The 19,859-nt window shown below is 51.3% G+C and overlaps 1 protein-coding gene across 2 annotated transcripts in view; it reads right to left on the reverse strand.

The window, feature by feature from the left end:
* Positions 1-319: 319 nt before the first annotated feature.
* Positions 320-19,859, reverse strand: part of Lig1 (DNA ligase 1) — a 30,985-nt gene continuing 11,445 nt past the window's right edge. For both annotated transcript variants that reach the window (XM_051207635.1, XM_051207634.1), the window contains exons 9-27: positions 19,482-19,562; positions 19,200-19,256; positions 15,874-16,046; positions 14,923-15,089; positions 14,485-14,561; positions 13,235-13,326; positions 12,920-13,019; positions 11,743-11,828; positions 11,011-11,126; positions 9,745-9,840; positions 7,920-8,030; positions 7,328-7,399; positions 5,102-5,246; positions 4,864-4,946; positions 3,510-3,662; positions 2,682-2,735; positions 1,984-2,127; positions 679-771; positions 320-573 (exon numbers count right to left, since the gene is read on the reverse strand). In XM_051207635.1, the coding sequence (XP_051063592.1) occupies positions 490-573; positions 679-771; positions 1,984-2,127; positions 2,682-2,735; positions 3,510-3,662; positions 4,864-4,946; positions 5,102-5,246; positions 7,328-7,399; positions 7,920-8,030; positions 9,745-9,840; positions 11,011-11,126; positions 11,743-11,828; positions 12,920-13,019; positions 13,235-13,326; positions 14,485-14,561; positions 14,923-15,089; positions 15,874-16,046; positions 19,200-19,256; positions 19,482-19,562 (1,984 nt within the window). In that variant the 3' untranslated portion in view covers positions 320-489. The remainder of the gene's footprint in view (positions 574-678; positions 772-1,983; positions 2,128-2,681; positions 2,736-3,509; positions 3,663-4,863; positions 4,947-5,101; positions 5,247-7,327; positions 7,400-7,919; positions 8,031-9,744; positions 9,841-11,010; positions 11,127-11,742; positions 11,829-12,919; positions 13,020-13,234; positions 13,327-14,484; positions 14,562-14,922; positions 15,090-15,873; positions 16,047-19,199; positions 19,257-19,481; positions 19,563-19,859) is intronic.

The raw sequence follows: 19,859 nt of genomic DNA on the forward strand, positions 1-19,859 counted from the left end.
ACTAGGTTGGAGCCATAAGTACTGGGTTCTTGGCCAGGGTACTTGGTGGCCCCTGGCAGTTTCTGTCCTCACTTATATCTGCTAAAGACAGCATGCAAGAGTGTCAACCTGCCAGAGTGCTGGGTGTTCAAAGAAGTTAAAACATGAAGGCTCTCAACTACTGATCAGCACTGACCACATGTGGCTATTTAAAGTAAAAGGGACTTAGGTGGCAATGGCCATGTGTTGAGTGTTCTTCAGCTGCCAGACTGCAGGGAACAGGGAACGTGTCCGGCACCTGGCATGGTCATATACTATACCCAGTGTGAGCTCACAGAGCTCAGTGTGGACCTCCTCAATAAACAGGCATTTAATAGTCATTTATTTAAGAAAAGGAAGCATTCCAGGCCTGGTATCCCACCCCTATCCCCCACACACACCAGTCCACACCACCAAGCAAACAGTACCCAGGTTCCCTCAACCTCCGCCCCAGGCCAGGAGGCCAAGAGGTTAATAGCAGTCCTCAAAGTCGGAGTCCAAGTCTGAGTTGTGCTGGTTCTGAATCTGACTCTGCTTCCGGTACAAACAGGCCACCTGAGGACAGGGGTGGGAAGGGGAGGGGAGGTATCAGCAGCCCCTCCCCAGCTATTCCTACCTCTATGGCTGCTGGCCAGACCAATCCCCTCCCCAGGGCCTCACCTGGTCACTGGTGGTGGCCTGCTCTGGCTGCTTGTCTTCACGGACACGAATGAACCGAGGGAAACGAAGGGAGATCCCTTTCTCCTTGTCCACCTGTGGGAGAGGGCAGCAGTAGGAGGAGGAGGGCTCTGTGGGGCTCCAGCTGCAGTTAGCTGACACATGATTCCCTAGTCTCTGCCTCTGCGCTGGGCTGTAACGGTTAGAGGAGGTGTCGGCATGTTTGACACCTCGGTACCGGGTGTGCTGTACCACTCGGGAAATATCAGCTGCTGTAGTCATTTATACTGTCAGCATCCTGATGAGGATGAGTGCAGGAAAGCAGCTGGGGCTTCGATGCCAGCTAGCAGCTCTCAGGAGCCCAGCACTCTGTGACAGTCATCTCACCTATGAACACAGGTGCTCAGATTGGCACTAACATGCCAGTTACTAACCTATGGCTGCATACACAGTGAGTGTGGGAGAAAGGCCAGCTCCTTGCACTTGGTACCAAGGGCCCTGGCTCTCTACAGTATAGTAAGTGTGTTTTTTTTTTTGTTTTTTTTGTTTTTTTTTTTGAGATAAACCAAGCCTGGAAGAACTTGCTTGCAGAGCTGGTACTCAGAGATACCCTGTCGAAAAACACAAAAACAAACAAAAAAAAAGCCACAGAGGGTAAAAATAGAGAAAAGAAAGAGGGATGCGGTAGAGCATAACCCCCAATGAGGGGCCAGGGATGTGGCTCAGTAGTAAAACACCTGCCCAGAAGCCCTCAGTGAGAGCAGGACCAACAACAGAGAGCTTGCCTAGCATGTACCAGGCTCTGGCTTAAGCACCAGAGAGAGAGAGACAGAGAGAGAACAACAACCCAGGAGGCACACTTTTCAAAACGTAAGTCCGCTTCTAGTCAAAAAGTACATGCCAGCCACGCTTCAGGAGAGGAATAAAGGCCAAAAGAAGAACCCTGAATTTGTAGCCACCAAGGCTACATCACTGATCTGTTCTGACGCAGGGGCATTAGCCACAGAACTGCAGAACTTGGTACATGACAACTAATTCTGGGTGAAGCAGCAACTTCAGTCACAAAAGGAAACACTGGGGAGGCATGCTGAATTTTCACACAAGCCTGGGCTCTCAAGTTAACTTTGGAGGCGAAGGGCAGACGTTAGCAAAGGGAGCAACGTCACTGTCTTCTCACTACCGCTGGGAATGATGTGACCCAAATGTATTCAAGGTTTTTTAATCAATACACAGGAAGAGCATGACCCAACATCTCTCCCCAACAGCTCTGCCTTCCCTCCTAGAGTCTTTCCCAGACCCGGCACTCACCAGGCCCCGTGCAGCAGGGTAGATGGGGGACAGGGAGAGGTCCGCACACTTCACCTCCCATACGACACTTGGGTCCAGCCAGTGGTCTGGGGCCACTGCCCCATCAATCCTCACATAGGGACGTGGGGTCGGCAATACCAGGGCCTGCAGAGAGCAGAGGGAAAGGAGATGAGCTTAAACCTCAAAGCCAGGGCCAAGGCTTAAAGGGAGACGGATTAGAGATGGGGGAAGGTGAGAAGTGGAGAAGATGCTTGTCTATGCAGTCCTTATCCTAGGGATGGAGAAGTGAAGAGAGGACTGGGAAGGGATGCTACAGATACAGAGAGACATAGACACACACCCAACACTGGAAGGAAGGGGAAGTTTAAGGGAGGAGACACAACCTAGGAAGAGCAGACAGATATGCAAGAATGGGACAGAGACGGAGTCAGACCTAAAGATACCAACACAACGGACAGAGCTTTACACCCCAAAACACCTGAGACCATTAAGAAAGACTGTCCCCTAGAGGCTCACAGCATTTCTAAGGGACAGCTGCCAGGTGTATGCTGTGCTGGGGACATGCAGTCCCTTGGCCAGCATCGTCAGAAAATAGCAGGCAGCTGGGACTTGAATCTAGATGTCCTGGGAATCCATTTGGCCAGAGCCCTGGCTCAGAGTGAGTGTGACGAGAGGCACAGAGTGGTCACGGGGCCCACCTTTAGGCTCTGGTGATGCTCCTCCAGCTCTTCATCGCTGAATCCAGTTCCCAGCTGCAGGAGAATATGGCGAATTAGAAATTCATCTGGCCAGCTGGTCCAGCACCTAATCCTGCTCTTGCCACCTGAGATGAGGTGGGTGATGCTTACTGAGAATTCAGCCAATACTCATAGAAGGGGAAGATCCCCTACCCTGAAAAGCTTACATGCACTGCCCTTTGCCATCTAGAAAAACCCATCTCCTCTGCTGTATCTCTCCAATGTTTAGGCAAGATTCTACCACTCAACCACGCCCCCAAGCCCCTCACTGGGGGATCCTAGGCAACAGCTGTACTACTGAGCTACAATCCCAATCTCACAGTGTGACACTGGTCTTGTGACTCTCCTACCTCCCAAGGGCTAGGGTTTCAGGCCTGGACCATCACTTACCACTCCTCCTCCTACCACTACCGTAAATTTAAAATTAACATTTAGGAAATGCTAAAAAGGAAGTGACTGGCAGCTATCTTTTAACTGCTTGTATGTTTCTAACTAGACAAGCCATGCCCATATTGATAGTCGGTATTATTGTTTGACTTCTGTCCTAACAATAGTGCTTTTAAAACCCGATTCTAAATAAATATTGTAAAAAATATTGCAAAAGAAATATTTTCGGCTACAGACTAGTGCCCAAAAATATAACGAATCACAGCCACTTGATCACATGCATAAATGTGATCATGTCAGATGTCACGCATTTAGGTGCCCCTACATTAGGGTGACACAGGCACCTCCCACAGTGCAGCTACATCCCTCCCGACTCTGTGCCCAGCACCCAGTCCCCAGGACCTTGCATATGGCCTGCAGCTCTTCACTCTCCTCATCATAGGCCGCCAAGAGGAAGCCCCCATACCGGCCGGCACGCTTCCCCCGGCCCAGGTAGGCACCAATCACCACAAGGTCCAGAGTGTCGCCCACACCGTCAAGGTAGTCCTTTTTCAGCTAGAGAAGGGGAGTGAGGGATGAGAGAGGCTGAAGGGGAGGTGGGAACTCACTACTTGAGGCTTGTCCTTGAGTACCCGAGAACTTTGAGCAAGAGAAGCAAAGCTCACGGGGAAGCTGCAGGTAAAAGGGCTTTTCATCTTGTTAGAGATGTGTGAGAGGAATTATCTTTCATCTTTCCAGGATGAGCTGGACTCTAGATCCTCCTGCCTCAGCCTCCAGAGTGCTGCGGTTACAGTATAAATCACACCCAGCTCGGGGGTCACCTTGTTTCCCTCTCTGCTTCAGTCCCCAAAGAGGCATGGTTAGCTCAACCCATCCCTTCACAATTACCCATCCATTCAAGAAACACTTGCGGAGCATCAGCTGAGCGCCAGCCAGGCAGGCAGGCAGGCGCTTAAGATTATGGGCACAAGAGTGGATTACTGCTAAGGCAGGGAAGGTTTGCACACAGCGAGCTGCTTCTGAACAGGAGAAACAAACAGACCAGAGGAAATGCACAGCAGGCCTAGCTTCCCCAGTTCCCAAGCGCCTCACTCTATCATCTTGTGCCAGGAAACACTCCCCGCCCCTTTCTCTTTTTTGCCCAATCACATATCACACTGGCCTTTCTCTATAAAGCAGCCATAGGACCTCTGCAAAGTGACAACAGGATCAGACTTTTTCGGAGACCCTGCTAAGTTCCTGAAACCTCTGGAAAAGAATCCAGTTTCATCTCTGACCTCCCCTGCCCACCCCGCGTCCTAGAATACTGAACCTACTCCACCTCCAGGCCGTTTGTACCTGTGACTCTCCAGCCCAGCTGCTCTACTCCCAACTTCACAGGGCCCACCCCTTCCTGCTGGGCAGAGCTGGACCCAGATGTCCAGCTGGAAGGGTTTCTGAACTCCCCAGGGCCCTCCCTAACCAAGCTGACTCTTTCCTCACAGCTGAGGACTCTCCTCTGTGCCTCAGACAACAATGACAAGCACAGGGAGCATAGAGACCTACCTGGCTTTGGCTTCCTCACCGTGATAAGGCATAGGCTAAGCAGTTCACAGTGAGCTCCCGCAAGAGCCATTAACCATGCTTTGCTAAGACACATCTGGCTGGGGTGGATCACATAAGGGGACCCATGTTCAAATAGGGAGTGGCTGGACACTCCGCTGCCAAGTAGGGACTGACAGCCACATGGGGAAGGCCAGGCAGAGGCCAGAATCACCTTGAGCCAGTTGTGTGACCTCTTGGCGATCTCATAGGTGGCATCGACATCCAGAGTCTTCACCATCAGCCCCTCACAGGAGTCTGTAGGAAATATGGAAGCTGGCTGGGGAAACAGTGGCTCACATCGCCTGAGCAGGCAGGACTCCAGGCAAATCTCAGGGGTTGGGAAATGGAAACACGGTCAGTGCAGGCTACAGCAAGGTTTCAGACCCTGAGAGAGGACTGGTTGCACTCACCCTTCACCGACTGCTCCAAGAACTCGGCGATCTGCTCAATGTCCTTGGTGTCCAGGGAGGTGGCGAAGACAAACTCACCCTCTGTCTCCACGAAGTTCTCCCGGAGCAGCTGCCGGCGTCGAGACAGGGGCTGGCGAGTCAGGGACTGAGGAGAGACAGAGGACAGCCCTGAGGAAATAAAAACTGCACAAATCTTGACAGCACTCACAGGAGCCAAGCCTAATGGTGTGGTTACCGAAAGTCCTGGGGAAGAAGAACCATCGGCCAGCAGACTGTTAGGACTTTAACTGTAGAGGGAGGGATCAGAGAAAAGCAGACCCCACTAGTGTGATGAACTCAGGATTACCTAATGGGAAGCCACCATCCAGCTGTCAGAATGAACACTTTGTGGAGTTATAATTTAGCTTTTATTTACTATTAATTTACCACAAAATGCAGATATGGGTGTGCACAGTGCACGTGCGGAGGTCAGAGGGCAATCCCGTGGGGTCAGCCCTCTCATCTTCACAAAGGTTTCGGGGACTGCAGTCATGTCATGAGGCTTCAGGCACTTTGATGTGCTGACGGCTGTCTCACAGGCCCTACTCCTTGTCATTTCTTATACTGCCCAACACGGGTTAGGACCACACGGCTAATACACATTTCCAAGAGGATCTTCCCTACACTGAGGACTGGCAATCCCCTTCTAAGTGAGAAAAAGATTATCAACACAACGGTCCCCCAGTATCTATGGGGACGGGTCTGGGAGCTCTCACGGCCCTCCCAACCCAGATACCAAAGTCCACACACGCTAAGGCTCTTTATAAACAATGGTTAAATAAGCTAGGCAGCGGGGAGTGCCTGCTTGCTAACTCAGGAGGCGGAGGCAGGACCACACACACACAAACTTTATACACACGGATAAAACAGATATAACCTGAATAAGATGTCATCTATCCATGGGAAAGCTAGCCTCTGCTCACCTTCCTTCTGTAAGACAAACCCAGCTGTCTGGTGGATACAATCTGCGCCCTGTGGCTCAATTAACCAGAAGTGCACAGATCATCAGTCCTCCCGTGGCTGACAGGCTCAGATCTGGACCGCGTACAGAGACTTGACTGGCACTGCCCAGACAGAGGACATCAAGACGGAAGCACAGACAGGGGGCAAGAGAAGAACGGAGACCTCGACTCAGCCCAACCCCTAGCACACAGGATGAGCTCTCTCCAGGCCTGAACGATTGCTGTGACAGGAGTCAGCTTCTTAACTAGTACCCTAATGATCATTTTCTAACTTTCAGCCTTAAGACCCTTTACAGATTTTTTGTTTTGTTTTGTTTTGTTTTTTAATTTTTATGCTTTTAGCAAATACTGGAGACACACATGGGGGGTCTCATAAATACTAGACAGGGACTTTACTTCTGAGCCCCAGCCCCTCACTGGGGGATTCTAGGCAGGGGCTCTACCACTGAGCCACACCCCAGCCCCTCACTGGGGGATTCTAGGCAGGGGCTCTACCACTGAGCCACGCCCCAGCCCCTCACTGGGGGATTCTAGCAGGGGCTCTACCACTGAGCCACGCCCCAGCCCCTCACTGGGGGATTCTAGGCAGGGGCTCTACCACTGAGCCACGCCCCAGCCCCTCACTGGGGGATTCTAGGCAGGGGCTCCACCACTGAGCTACAACCCCAGCTAGTTAAAAAGTACTTGAGAGCTTCTACTTAGGGGGAGGGAAGAGGTGGTCATACCTCTTGATATGTACCATATCAGAAATTCAGAATTTAAATTAATTCTTAAAAAAAAAAGTGGGGCATCCGATATGCCCAAATGTCATTTAATTTATTATCCCCCTTTTGTGTTCTGCAAATGGAGCTCGGGGCCTTGAGCAAGTCAGGCAGGTACTCTACTACTGTGCTACACCTCCACACCTCCAGACAATGTATTTCCTAAAGCATACACCTATTTAAAACAAATAGTGAGAAGAGAGGTACTGACTGACTGTGTACAGACCTTTTGCTCAACAGAAGCTGGCTTTTACATTGCTTCTGAAATCACAGCTATAAAATCTACTCAAAATCACCCTGCAAGAGGTCTGGGGGGGGGGGGGGGGGCCTCTGGCCTATGAGGCCTGAGCATGACATCCCAGCTCAGTGACAGAACAGAATCAGAAACGGCAGCCAGACACAGCTCCAAGCTCACTCCAACCTGCCACTGTGTGTGTGGCTGCCTGTCACGGGGCAGAACTCACCTCTCCGTTGAGGTAGATGAGATCAAAGGCATACAGACACACCTGCACCTGTATCTCCGATGCATCAACCTCCTGGTTAGAGAAGAATAGAGACCAGGCATGAGAAAGGGGGAGGTGGCCTTCCGTGCCCTATCCCATCACTCCTCCCCCAGCTGAGGTCACACTGCTGGGAGGCAGCACTGCTGCAGGCATCAAGTCTGGACTGAGGGTGGCTCTTGGGAAACCCTGACCCCACTCTCCTGCACTTCATGATTTGTTTTTCAGCCTCTCTTACAGCTAACGACAATAAAATGGCACAATTATAGCCAACTAGATATAAAAGAAAAGCCAGCAGAGGTACTGGATATGTGATTTTCCCAACAGGCCTTTCGTAGTGAAATGATAAATACAGGGAAAGGACCCTTCTGTCTTTCCTAACTGGGATCCTAGGGTGAGACTGTGACGGCTGGAACGATGGCAGCTACTTTGCAAAGCTAGGAGATCCGCATCCAGACTCAATCTGCCCCTTAGGGGCCAGGCAGAGCCCAAAGTCAGGACTGGGAGGAAAGAAACAGAGTGTGGCACTGGCGGGAAGCTGACGGGCAGGTGCTACCTTGCGCTTGCGAGTGGTGAGCACTTGGAATGGCTGGATCTGCTTCTTTTCCCGGTCCCAGGCCACAGCCTCGGTGTCCAGGATAAAAGATGTGACTGAGGGGAGTTTAATCTGCAAAGTGAGGGAAGCAGTCAAAAGACAGAAGCAAGCCAATGAATTCCTTCCCCTCCATTGCTCACATGACCTCAGCAAGATACAACAACACAGATCCTCCTGAATCCTCACCAAGGGGCACTAGCTTTCCTGGGGACTTGCCGACTGTTGCCATGGACCAGTGCCCACAGAGGAACTTCCCACTTCCTCTCAAACACATTCAACTCCCCGTGAACCCAGTACCTTCCCTGTGAGGTCTCTGAGCCTTCACCTCACCACACCCTGCCCCAATCACCCCAACTTCTGGTCTCCTATCTGCACTGACTCTTGCAATAGCACCTCTGGCCAGCAGCCAGGGTAATTTGCACAAACCCTGATTATTACTGCTATGCTTGCTGATAAAAACAACGTGCCACTTCTTTGGGCCCTGGAGAAGTCTTCAGCAGCCCCTAGTCCTCTCTTCACAGCGCAGCACATTAGCTGGTCTGTGTCTCTAAGGGACAGGTGTCTCACAGCACCCGGGCCTTGGGACATGCCATTCCCTATGCAATGCCTTGCCTTCCTCCCTACCCCCTTTCCTGTGGTTTGCCTTCCCGGGGAAGTCTTCTTTTCCTTCACTACAACACTGTTACAATGCCAGCTGCATCCCACAGCTAGCTGTATGGTTTAAGACACTGTTTTCTTGACAATTGAAGAAAGCCCAATTCAGAGCTACTTTTCCCTCACTCAGGGCCTTGGACACTACATGTCAAGCAAGTGTTCTACCACTGAGTCATGCTGCCAGCCCCTCACTGGTGAATTCAAGGCAAGTGCTCTACCACTAAGTCATGCCTTTGTCAGTGGACTCAACCCAAGTGCTCTACTGCTAAGCCATACCCCCAGTTTCTCACTGGTAGACTCTAGGACACTGTTGTAACACTGAGCAATGTTCCAGTCAGTTATGGTTCTTATATGCAGGGTCACAGATGCTAGACCTTTCCATCAGTCTACAGTGCCCCTCTCTAATGAAGGTGGCAAGGCCTGCCTGTGCTACTGTAGGCTGTGGCATACAGTAGACGCCTAATCAACATTTGCTGAGTGAATGAGCACAGAAAACACGCTCCATAAGAGCGCTCCCACGAGACAGCAAATCTAAGATTGCTCAGTGGTTAAGAGCGCTTAATGTTCTTTCAGAGGACCTGGGTTCAAGTCCCAACATCCAGGAAATACAGAGAACGCCCTGACGTGAGGCCCAGCCCTGCTCTGCCTTCTGAGCTACTGGTAAAGCTCCAGCTACTCACAGGTCCTCTCTTGGCCTCATTACTGGATAGGCTCCAGCCTGATCCAGGATTCTGCTAAGGACGTTCATGGGAACCTGTGTTCTATAGACAGTGTTCACAAGTTGAAGCCAGTGGGGGGAGGGGAATGGGGTCCAAGAAAGCATTAATTTCCCCATGGGCTGAGTGAGACATAGCCTAGAATGCCCTTTCCCTTTGTTTCTGTCTGGAAGTGTGGCAGTTGCAGGCAGACAAGAAAAGGATGTCAAGCTAGCCAATTAAGGGCAGTGCAATCAGAACAGCCCTGGACCACCCCCCTCCAAACTGCAGAAACAAGCCAACATCTGCTCAGCCCATACTGAAGCAAGATTGTTATACACGGCTACACATCTTCCAGTCTCCTAATAAGGCCCTCCCCTACTACACCAGGTTAGTCCAGAGGGGGCTGTACCACAGCCCAGCAGGCAGATGCTCACCTTGGGGATGCGGCTGATGATGTCAGGGTACTTTCCTGTGTTGTCTTCCTGGTTCCTGCTGAAGATCTTCACCTCTCCACCTTCCAGAACATGAATCTACCATCACAAGGAAAAGGAGAGCGAGTCAGGCAATCCCTTCCTGAGTGACGAGATCTTCAGACCCCACCTTCACTGGTAAGTTTGGGAAGCTCAACAAGCTGCTACAGAGATCTGAGCAAGTCATCTCAATTTTCCTGGTACCCGCAGCAACCTGTGTGTGGCATCCACACATCTTTTTTTTTTTTTTTTTTTTTCTGTTTTTCTTAACCTTTATTTAATGTGTGTATGTGTAGGTGGGCACAAGCGCGCGTGTGCGCGCACACACACGCGCACACACACACACACACACACACACACGCACACACGCACACACACACACTTACCATACTGTTGAGTGTAGAGGTCAGAGGACAAGCTGAGGAAGTTAGTTCTCTCCCTCCACCTTGTGGTGCTGGGGACCGTCACCAGGCTTGGTAAAGCATCTTGCCTACTGATCATCTCACCTGCCTGGTACCTGCCTTCATCATTCCTGTGTTCCCGTCTCCCTACCTCCCTGTCTCTGAAAGTTCATCCAACTCGCTAAATGTAACACAGACCTGTCTGAGTGAGTTATGCTACAACTGAACCACTCTGGACTTTACTGTTGGCATAGTTGTCTGAATACTGTCTGGTCTCAGGTTTTGAGCAGGGCTATATATATATATATATGCCACCTCACACATATCTATGTGTAACATATCATGCTCATTATTATACACTGTTTTCTGACTGTCCTCTCAGTATTATTCTGAAGACTCACTGGAATCCACTGCTGTGACTGCCTCAAAGCCCCAGAGACCACTTGCCTGGAACGCTATCCCCTCCTCGTGTGATAAACGCCAAACTAGTCCCAAACCCCACCCACCAAGACAGAAAAGCCACAGCACACTTCTTCAGCACCAATGCCTTGGTCCCAGGAGGCACATGCCTGTCACTGCACTAAGAGTCACACAAGGACCTCCCAGAATGGCAATCATAAATCATATTATTTTCACCAAACACCAGGGGAGTCAGCATCAGATGACCCTTCTGTATGTCAGAACTTCTGACAACCCCATTTTGCCATATGCTGGAAGTGAAGGGTACTGCACGCACTGAACAGAGAGGAGACTAAGGCCAGAGGATTGTGCCATTCAGGACCTGAACTGAGTACCTTCCTAGTTCAGGAAGGCTGCGCTTGACCCATACCTGTGCCCGCTGCCCATCGTATTTGTACTCGCAGGTGAAGTCTACCTCCTCAAAGCGTTTCAGTACTTCGCTGACACCCCGAGTGGGATGGGCCAGCATTGGTTTAAGAGGGACTCCTGGGAGGGAAGAAAGCAAATTAGAAAGGCAGAGGAAGGCAATGGATCAAGGAATTAGAGGGAACAGCAAAGGCTACCAATTTGCCCAGGACCTGCTACTCTCTTGTGCTATCACGTACAGGACAGGACCGCTCACGTTTCAGAAGAGACACTTTGGTCCCCATACCAGCCTCCCTGGCAGCTAATGCAGGCCATAAACGGGCACAGGAGTAACAAGGGCAGTATACGGTTACATAAGTCACATCCTTTACAAGCAGTATGATTATCTCCCCTTTCCCTGATCATATAGGCTTTGGAGTGACAGCTGCAAGATAGCAGAGGGTCAAGGGAGAAGAAACCCAGGTCCTTGGATGACCACTGAAGCACAGCCACATGCCGCCATGGCTACCTGCCATGATCTGAACATATAGGTGCATGACAGACTCTCCCTGGCCAAGCGACTGCCTTCTGGGGAATCGGTGCTGCTGCAGCCCACGCTCTACTCAGTTCATGAGAGCGAGCTCAGGGAAAAAGGAAAGGGTCTCGGCAAAGGTAACAAGTACTCAGAAGCGGTCTGCATGCAGCTGCTCACAAGGGCTCAATAGGGCCCTGCCCCCAAGGGCCCACAGTGTGGTACCTGGGCTCAGACTGCAGTGCTCTGGGAGATGTTCCAGGCCATGTTCCAGCAGTACCGGGATGATTCGATCCAGGTCAGGCACCTCACTAGGGAGGGGTTGGAGAGAAGAGAACGAGATGACAAGGTTTTTGTTTGCTTTCATGGTACTGGGAGAAGGGGTAAGAACCCAGAATCTTAGTCCTATGCAGGATGGATCTAGGCAGACACTGGTGGACTCTGGGCAAGCACTGCATCACACAGCCATTAGGCCCGACCTAACTGGTAGATTCTAGGCAAGCCCTCGACTGCTAAGCCACATGCCCCACTCTGTGATTTTATAAGACAGGATCTTGCTACATATCCCAAGCTGGACTGTGACATGAAATCCCAAGTGTGTACTGAGATTTCGGGTGTGTATCACCACACCCAACCCATGGACCTTCTTTCCAGAACTTGAAAACTCTACTGTCTACATACAAGCACAAGTACAGAGACCCGACCCCCCCAGCCCATGGCAGACCTGGGCTCCTGAACACCACTGCTTAACTCTGACCATGTCCCCAACTCCTCGTCACTGTGTGTCCTACTCTCGGTCACCACACACCATGATGACTGCCTCCCTCAGCATGTATCCTCCATCACCCCTTGCTCATAGCCTGAGAGCAGTGACTGTGTCCCACTCCAGGCTACTGCTGTCCCAGCTGGCCTGGGTCAGGGCAGAGTGGGTCGGACAGAGCCTGGCAGATGGTGGAGCCTCCAGATGCTGAGCCACTGGGAGATCTGTACAAAATTTATCACTGAATGCTCAGCACTCCGAGCAGTCAGGCCCAGATCAGGTGCCTTGGGGACATTTATGGAACTGCTCACTGCCCTCCTTCCTCTGGCATGGTCACCAAGTTAAAGGTCCTACGGCAGCTGCTGACCAAAGTCCCTCCATGTGGCTCACTATAGAGTCCTAACCCTCACTGTGCCTGTGACATCTATTATGAGTAGTCACAGCCTCTTCTCTGGGTCCCTGAGGGCTTTTGGTTGGATCTCTAGGCATCTTGTGCCTGCAGGCCTATATGCTCTCCTTGTCGGCCTCTCGCTGCTCACAACCCAACATCATCCCCGTCCTGGTCACAGTCCCTTGCTGTTGTTAGACCCATGTCAATCACTCACATGTCGGCCGTCACTCTGCCCCATCCCTGCATCTCACCAGAAGGTCTGCTTCAAGATCATGCCTTGTTCTTCCAACCACATCTTTCTGGCCTCGGTGGTCTTGCCCTTCCCAGCATCCACAACAGCTGGCGGAAACTCTATGGAAAGACCCACCAGAGGCTTAGCTGTGAACATGACCCTGGGCTATTCAAGGGCCCATGGTGGTCACGGAGGGCAGTGTGTGGTGTATGACAGGGAAAGGAATGAGGCAGGCTGCCTAAGAGCATTCTCAGAGGAGAATGGGGCAACAAACGGAGAAGGGAAGCCCTGCAAACAGTGGTGGATGGCACAAAAATGGCTCAGAGTTACTCACCTTGGCCAGGGGGTGTGAGGCTCACAGCCTGGGCAAGCGCAGCCAACACCGACTGCTCAGCCAGCCCGAGGCGCAGCCGTCCACTTAGGGACCTGAGGAGAGAGCAGTGTGGGTGGGTGGGCCGGCCACTCTCCAGTCTCGCCTTCCACGCTTGGCCTGCGCCTGCCTCCTCAGTCTCCACCTTTTGTGGAAACTTCTCAACGTCCAGACAGGCAGTCTTTACAGCCTCAAAGGGACCCGAGATATCACATGTCCCCTAAATGACAAGGAAACTGAGACTAGCCAGGAATGGCCATGACCACAGGTCATTCCTGGGAGACAGGGGCAGGAACCTCACAGGTGAGAGGGTAGGGGCTTGAGGAGGGCAGGTCACAGGCCAAGCGGAAACAGAACAAGACTGCTGCTGGGCGCTGACAGTCAAAGAGCTGACCCAGCCCAGGCTGCGCATTAAGCCAATCTCTACGCAGCTAGCTAAACCCCTGCGCCTCCCCTGTCTCAGCTGCAGTAAGGATGACAGACGGGCTCTACCTCAGAGCGGCCGGGAGAACTGATGGCAGCAAACAATATGTACAGAGCGGGACACTGAAGAAACTGCTTCAAGACGCACTTCAAGAGAGGTCAGTGGCTTTCCATGCACTGCCATGGCAGCTCTATGCTGAACTCAAGCCCAGGCAGACATAAGTAAGCAATCACAGAATTTACCCTCGAGCTCCAGGATCCTTCTCTAGGCAGGGTCGCCAGTGGAGGGGAGTTAGCCCACGAAAAGAAGTTATTATAGTTTGATATGAAATGTTCCCCATGAGCTCATATTTTACATGCCTATACACAGCTGGTGGTACTGTTTTGGGAGGCTGTGGAAACTTCAGGAAACAGGGCCTAGCCAACGGAAGCAGGTCACTAGGTCACTGTGCAGGAGAATTATATATGCCTTGGTTCTAGTCTTACTCTGTTTCCTTATCCGCTGTAATATGAGGAGCTTCCCACACACACTCCCGCTGTTACAACCCCTACCATTCCTTCCCCACCATGATGGACCCAAACCATGAACTAACACACTCCTTTCCTCCATCAGGTAGTTTGACCGCGGTCATGCAGAAGTAGCTAACGAGGCTTCCTACATGAAGTCAGGACTGGGCCATGTTGGTGCTTTCCTCACTAGAAGGCAGTCAGGCTGTGACAGTGTCTGAAGCTGCCAGGTGCTCAGCACCTGGGCCCACAGGCCTCCCCACTCTCACGAGCCCCACGTTTACCTGGCAATGAACCGGGCTTCCGAGTGGCGGCAGGCGACAAAAAGGCCCTTGATGATGTCCATCTTCTTGGCCATGGACTGGAAAAAAGTGGAGAATAGATAGGCACCATGAGAGGAGGAACCAGACAACTTTCATTTTTGGAAAAGCTGCTGCTGACACCACCACCACCGGTTGTAGCCTCTCGCTCTGAGGACAAAGACAACTAACTTTGCCTCTCTCCCTTTATCTAACAAGCATTAACAAGAATTCTGACGCCCACCCCCAGGAGGCATGGCCTTAGGTACCCGGGTCTCCAGAGAACAGGATGCCACACTACGAGCCACACAAGCAGGGACCAACACTCAGCTCCCACAGTCAAAGCAGACAGTCCCACCCACATGCTTCGCTTTAGGTTCCAGGACATCCGGGTGTTGGGATGAGCCACCCTGAGCCACTTACAGCACTGCCAGTGAGCCGGGCAATGTCACAGAACTTGGTAAAGACCCCGGAGGTGGTGAGCGGAGGTGGGGGCAGCATGAGTCTCTGAGTGCTCCGGCTGTTCTCGGCCACCAGCCCCACGTCACCCTTCTCAGCTACCTCAGCCCGGATGGACTCCAGCTGCCGACCTTGACAGAGGAGGCAGTGGGGAAGGGAGGGGCAAGGGGACACTGAGGCTACCTGTCTCCTTCGCCGGCTGGATGCTTCTCCAGCTAGCTGGCCTTGTGGGCTCTCTCCTTTTCTACAGATTGCTTCCTTGGTACAACCAGTTAAGTGCCTGCGTCCATTAGGTCAGTGTAAGAAGCCTAAGCAATAGTCATTCAAAGGAAGACAAGCAGCAGAGGGAGCACACCCTGACTCGGGGACGTGTGTGCATGGAACAGAAATCCACGGGATGGGATGAGGCCAATGAAGTGGAGAGGGCTTCCTGCTCTATCCTTCGTTAGCCTCTAACCAGATCGTAAAAATATGGCCCTGTCAAATACTCTTCCCCATTGGCCTCTTCCTGTATCTGACTCACCCCCAACTCCATCACTACTGCGGAATAAATCTTTGTACACTGTAAAAATGTATGCCTCTTATTGGTTAATAAAAGGCTGACTGGCCTATAGCAAGGCAGAATAAGGATAGGCGGAAAAGGCGCACTGAAAATGCTGGGGGGAAGAAGGGCAGAGTCAGAGGGATGCCAGCCAGTCACTGGGAAACAAGACATGCTAGAGGTCAGATAGAGGCACAAGCCACCTGGGTTCATTTACATGAAAGAGCTAGTTAGTGATAAGCCTGAGCTATCGGCCAAGCATTTGTAATTAACACAAGCCTCTGGGTGGCTATCTGGGAACTAGTGGGTGGGAGAGAAACATCTGTTTATGCTTCACAACCTCCAAGTTCCCTCCTCCAGTTGGTTCCTCCTACCTGTGGCCTGGGCAACTGCCTTAAGGAGGACACCATCACCAACACCCAGCTCCAGTCCCTGCTGAGGTGGCCCGAGGCGGCTGAGGCTGAGGTAAAGGACAGGAAGCAGGTCTGGAGGCGACAGGGCCACCACGGAGCGCAGCAAGTTGCTCAGTGTCTCCACCATCTTGAGCCTGGAGGAAAGGGCCAGAGCATGTCCACCTACCTCAAGGTGAGTGGGTCCCAGGAAGGGAGGGGGGCAGAGGGAAGAACAAGAGGGAGGAAAGGAGTGAGAGACAGGGGACAATGACAGCCTGCCTGTGGAAGGGTGGCTGTGAAAATGACAATGAAGACGGCAGCAATCGCCGAGACCAGCAGCCACGCAGACACTTCCTCAAGAAGGAAGGCGCTGGTTTTAAACCCTTTCCACCGTCTAGCTAACGGATCCTCGTGTCCCCTCTGAGACAGACGACGTTATCATCCCCAGTTAGCAAGTGAGAAAACAGACATGGAAAGACTATGACTTGCCCAAGGTCAAGGAGCATCAGGTTGAGGTTCAGGCTAAGGTTCAGGCCAAGGCTGCCCATTCTAGGACACCCCAGCCACTGAAAATGATGACCATGTTGCCTGTGAAACGCTGGTTATGGTGAAACAGACAGAAACTGTGGGCTTCCTATTTGCCCAACTTATGTGGCCTAACTGAAGAGGCCCTGTGGGCTGGGGACGTAGTCCAGTTGATAGAATGCTGCACAACATATACAACCCCCACACAAACTGGGAATGGAGACCCTACCTGCAATCCGACTACACAGGAGGCGGAGGCAGAGAGAGCAGTTCAAGGGCAGCATGAGCCACAGCGTGAGCCACAGCGTGAGCCACAGCGTGAGCCACAGCGTGAGCTACAGTGTGAGCTACATGAGACCTGTCTCAAAAAGCAACACGGTTTACAGAAAGACAGGAGAAACAAGAGAAGTGCAGAGTCACCATTTAACCCCTGTGCAAAGACCACAGGAATGGACGATTGTTGCAGGAAAAAAAAAAAAAAAAAATCAACTACTGGACGTTGGGAATGTGCAGACGCCTTCCTCCCCAAACCCATGTCTGCTCAGCTCCAGAAGGTGACCTCTCTTGAAACCGGGGTTTTGTAGGTATGATTAAGGATGGACAGGAAAGCATGCTGGGTTAGGGTGAATCCTAATCTCAGAGAAAAGGACATAGAAAGAGCAGCTGGCAGTGTGTACAAGCCTAGAATTGCCAAGGCTGGCTGGAGTCCCAGGAGCTGGGAGAATTTGTGTCAGGTTCTCTCCCCAACCTCAAGAGGAGTCACCTGCCTGCCAAGAAGCAAACTGTTGCCACCACCTTGGCTTTGGACTTCAGGCTTGCTACACTATGGGAAAATCGCTCTCTGTTGTTTTCATTCAGCACGTGGAGGTCTGTCTCTGCCACCCTGGAGCAGCAGCAGAGGCGAAGCAGTGGGTGAGTGTATGAAAAGGGACAGGAAGTTCCCACAAGGTTACTAAGAGGGAAAGTGCAGAGAGCAGGAGCCAGGCACTCAGCTTTGGGGCTAGGAGATGGGAGAGCGGACCAGCAGCTTCACATGCAGTGAGAAAGCGCTGTCTGAAACTAGTTCTGAAAAAACACGCTACAAATCCAGACCCAGGCCTCCCCACAAGCCAGCAAAAACTTCAGCAGTATCAAAGTCACAAGGGACAGAGAGACATGGAGGACAAGGCGGCCATTGGTGGGAATCCCAGATCAGAAGCCAGGGCAGAAATGGACAAGTGTCACAATGCAAATGAAGGCAGGGGTCCCTGTCACTAACAGCCTTGTGTTGACATCTTGATTCTGATCATCTCGGTTCTGACAACGATCCTAAACCAGAATCAGACATCAACACAAAGGAAGCCAGTCCCGATACATGGGGACATTATTGCTTTTGAACGTTTTCTAGAAAATCTTTAAAAAAAAAAAAAAAAAAATCGGCTGTCCCAGTGGTGCCCCATGACTTTGGATTTTGGGTCAGGAAAGCCACCTGCAGTTTCTTCTAAGTAGATAAATGTATATCTCCCCTTATGCCGTGTTGATAAATTCAGTCTCCATTGAAGGCAGAGATGCATGCTCTAACCTTTATTCCTGGGAAAACCGAGTCCAGAGAGGGAGGCCAAGCCACCTGCCATCGGCACAAAGCTTGGAAGCAAAACAATGTTAACTACGCCCCTGGCCACCTCACCCAGCTGCTGCTACAAGCCACTCTCTGAGCTATATATCCTGATACCCAAGGTCCTCCCCATGTCCTCAGCCTCCTCACTGTGGAGCTACACCCCATGTGACGTTCTTAAACATTCCCAAGGAAACATTTCCAATGACAACGCATTAAGGGCAGTCTAAAGATGTATAAAAATGAAAGACTGCTACAGGAAAGTTTAAATATGCCAGGAAAAGCTTAAGCCAACATGGGAAAGTAAAAACGAGGTTGATAAAACAAGCACAGGCAGAATAAGGTATACCCCATAATACTTATACCACCTAGACACACGGAAGAAAGCCCTAGGGGTAGGAGGGCAGGACGGGACAGGACTAGGGAGAGGAGAAATGGACCACTGTCACTGTCACTGATACTGAGTGCCACTGGGAGGGAAGCCTCTGCAGGGGAAACTTGGCAAGCGACGTCACCCAGCTGTAACCAAGATTGGACTTCCATTCGGTTGAGATGTCGAGCAAGGCTAGAGTCACTTGATGTGACACATTTCCTATAATCCCTGGAATCTGTTTCCTTAACCTGCAGATCTGGCTGACCCTTGTGTCTCACATAGGCACATCCAACCTTTGACAGTGACAGGTGAAGTCATCCGCAGAGTTCACACTCCAGAATAGAGCAATCAAGTTATGATCTACGAGGGACAGTTCTCAAAACGCACTAAGTATAAGACTTCTGTGTTGAGCTACTACATGTCTTGGCTGCATGCAGCCTTTGGGCACAGGCTGGATCCACTTAAACCAAGAGAATATGCCATCAGAAATGATGCTGTTGCCAGGCACAGTGGCACACGCCTTTAATCCCAGCACTTTGAAGGCAAAGGCAGGCAAATCTCTGTGAGCTGAAGGCCAGCCTGGTCTACATAGTAATTTCCATGACAGCCAGGCCTACAGAGAGGGACCCTGCCTCAAAAACCAAAACAAAAAGAAATGTTGCTAAGGGGCTTCTGAGGTTAGACCTCAAAATAATGTGACCCATTTTTGTGAATGGACAGTGACTATGATGGGAAGAAGAGGGCAGGAGGCAGCACACAATGCCACGCTCAGGACAGAAGCAGAGCACCTGCCCCCAGGCCTGAGTAACTGCTTACCGAGCAGAGACCTCCTCAATCTTCTCAAATGTCCGGGCCACAGCAAGAAAAGGGACTCTAGGAAAGGAAAAGAGATGCAAGAGCCACTTGAATAGACCACCACATCCTGTATCCATCCTGCCTCCTCACACTCTCCCAGGGAATAGCCTTGCCAGCACCAAAATGCAGAGGCAACATCCCTTCCTGTGGTGCTGGGTCCCCAAAATAGAAATGGGAGAGACGTGACAGCTCCTCCCACAGTCACAGGGACAGAAGTAGGACAGGGGAAGGCTAACTCCTTACTTCTGGCCATGTTTCCAGCAGGCATCTTCAATGGGATGGTAGTTACTCTTGGAAGGATTGTAATCTGTTGGATCCAGGGTTCTATGAAGGCAAAGGAGAGATAAAACTGTGTGACTCTGGGTCTAAGAGGTAACTTCTCAGGTCAGCTGTCTCTCTGTGTTTCACTGCAGAGGAATTCTATGCAGGGCTCTACCACTGAACCATACCTCGAGCCCCTCACTGGGGGATTCTAAACAAGTCCTCTACCACTGAGCCACAACCCTTGCCCACATATGGTTTTGAGTAAGGCAAGAATGGGGTCTGATTCTATTACTTTATAAGATGTTTATTCATCTATCCACCTAGTTGTCCATTCAACAAATCTTATGTTCATAACTG

Source organism: Phodopus roborovskii, unplaced genomic scaffold (assembly GCF_943737965.1).
Source record: "Phodopus roborovskii unplaced genomic scaffold, PHOROB, whole genome shotgun sequence".
NCBI lineage: Eukaryota > Metazoa > Chordata > Mammalia > Rodentia > Cricetidae > Phodopus > Phodopus roborovskii.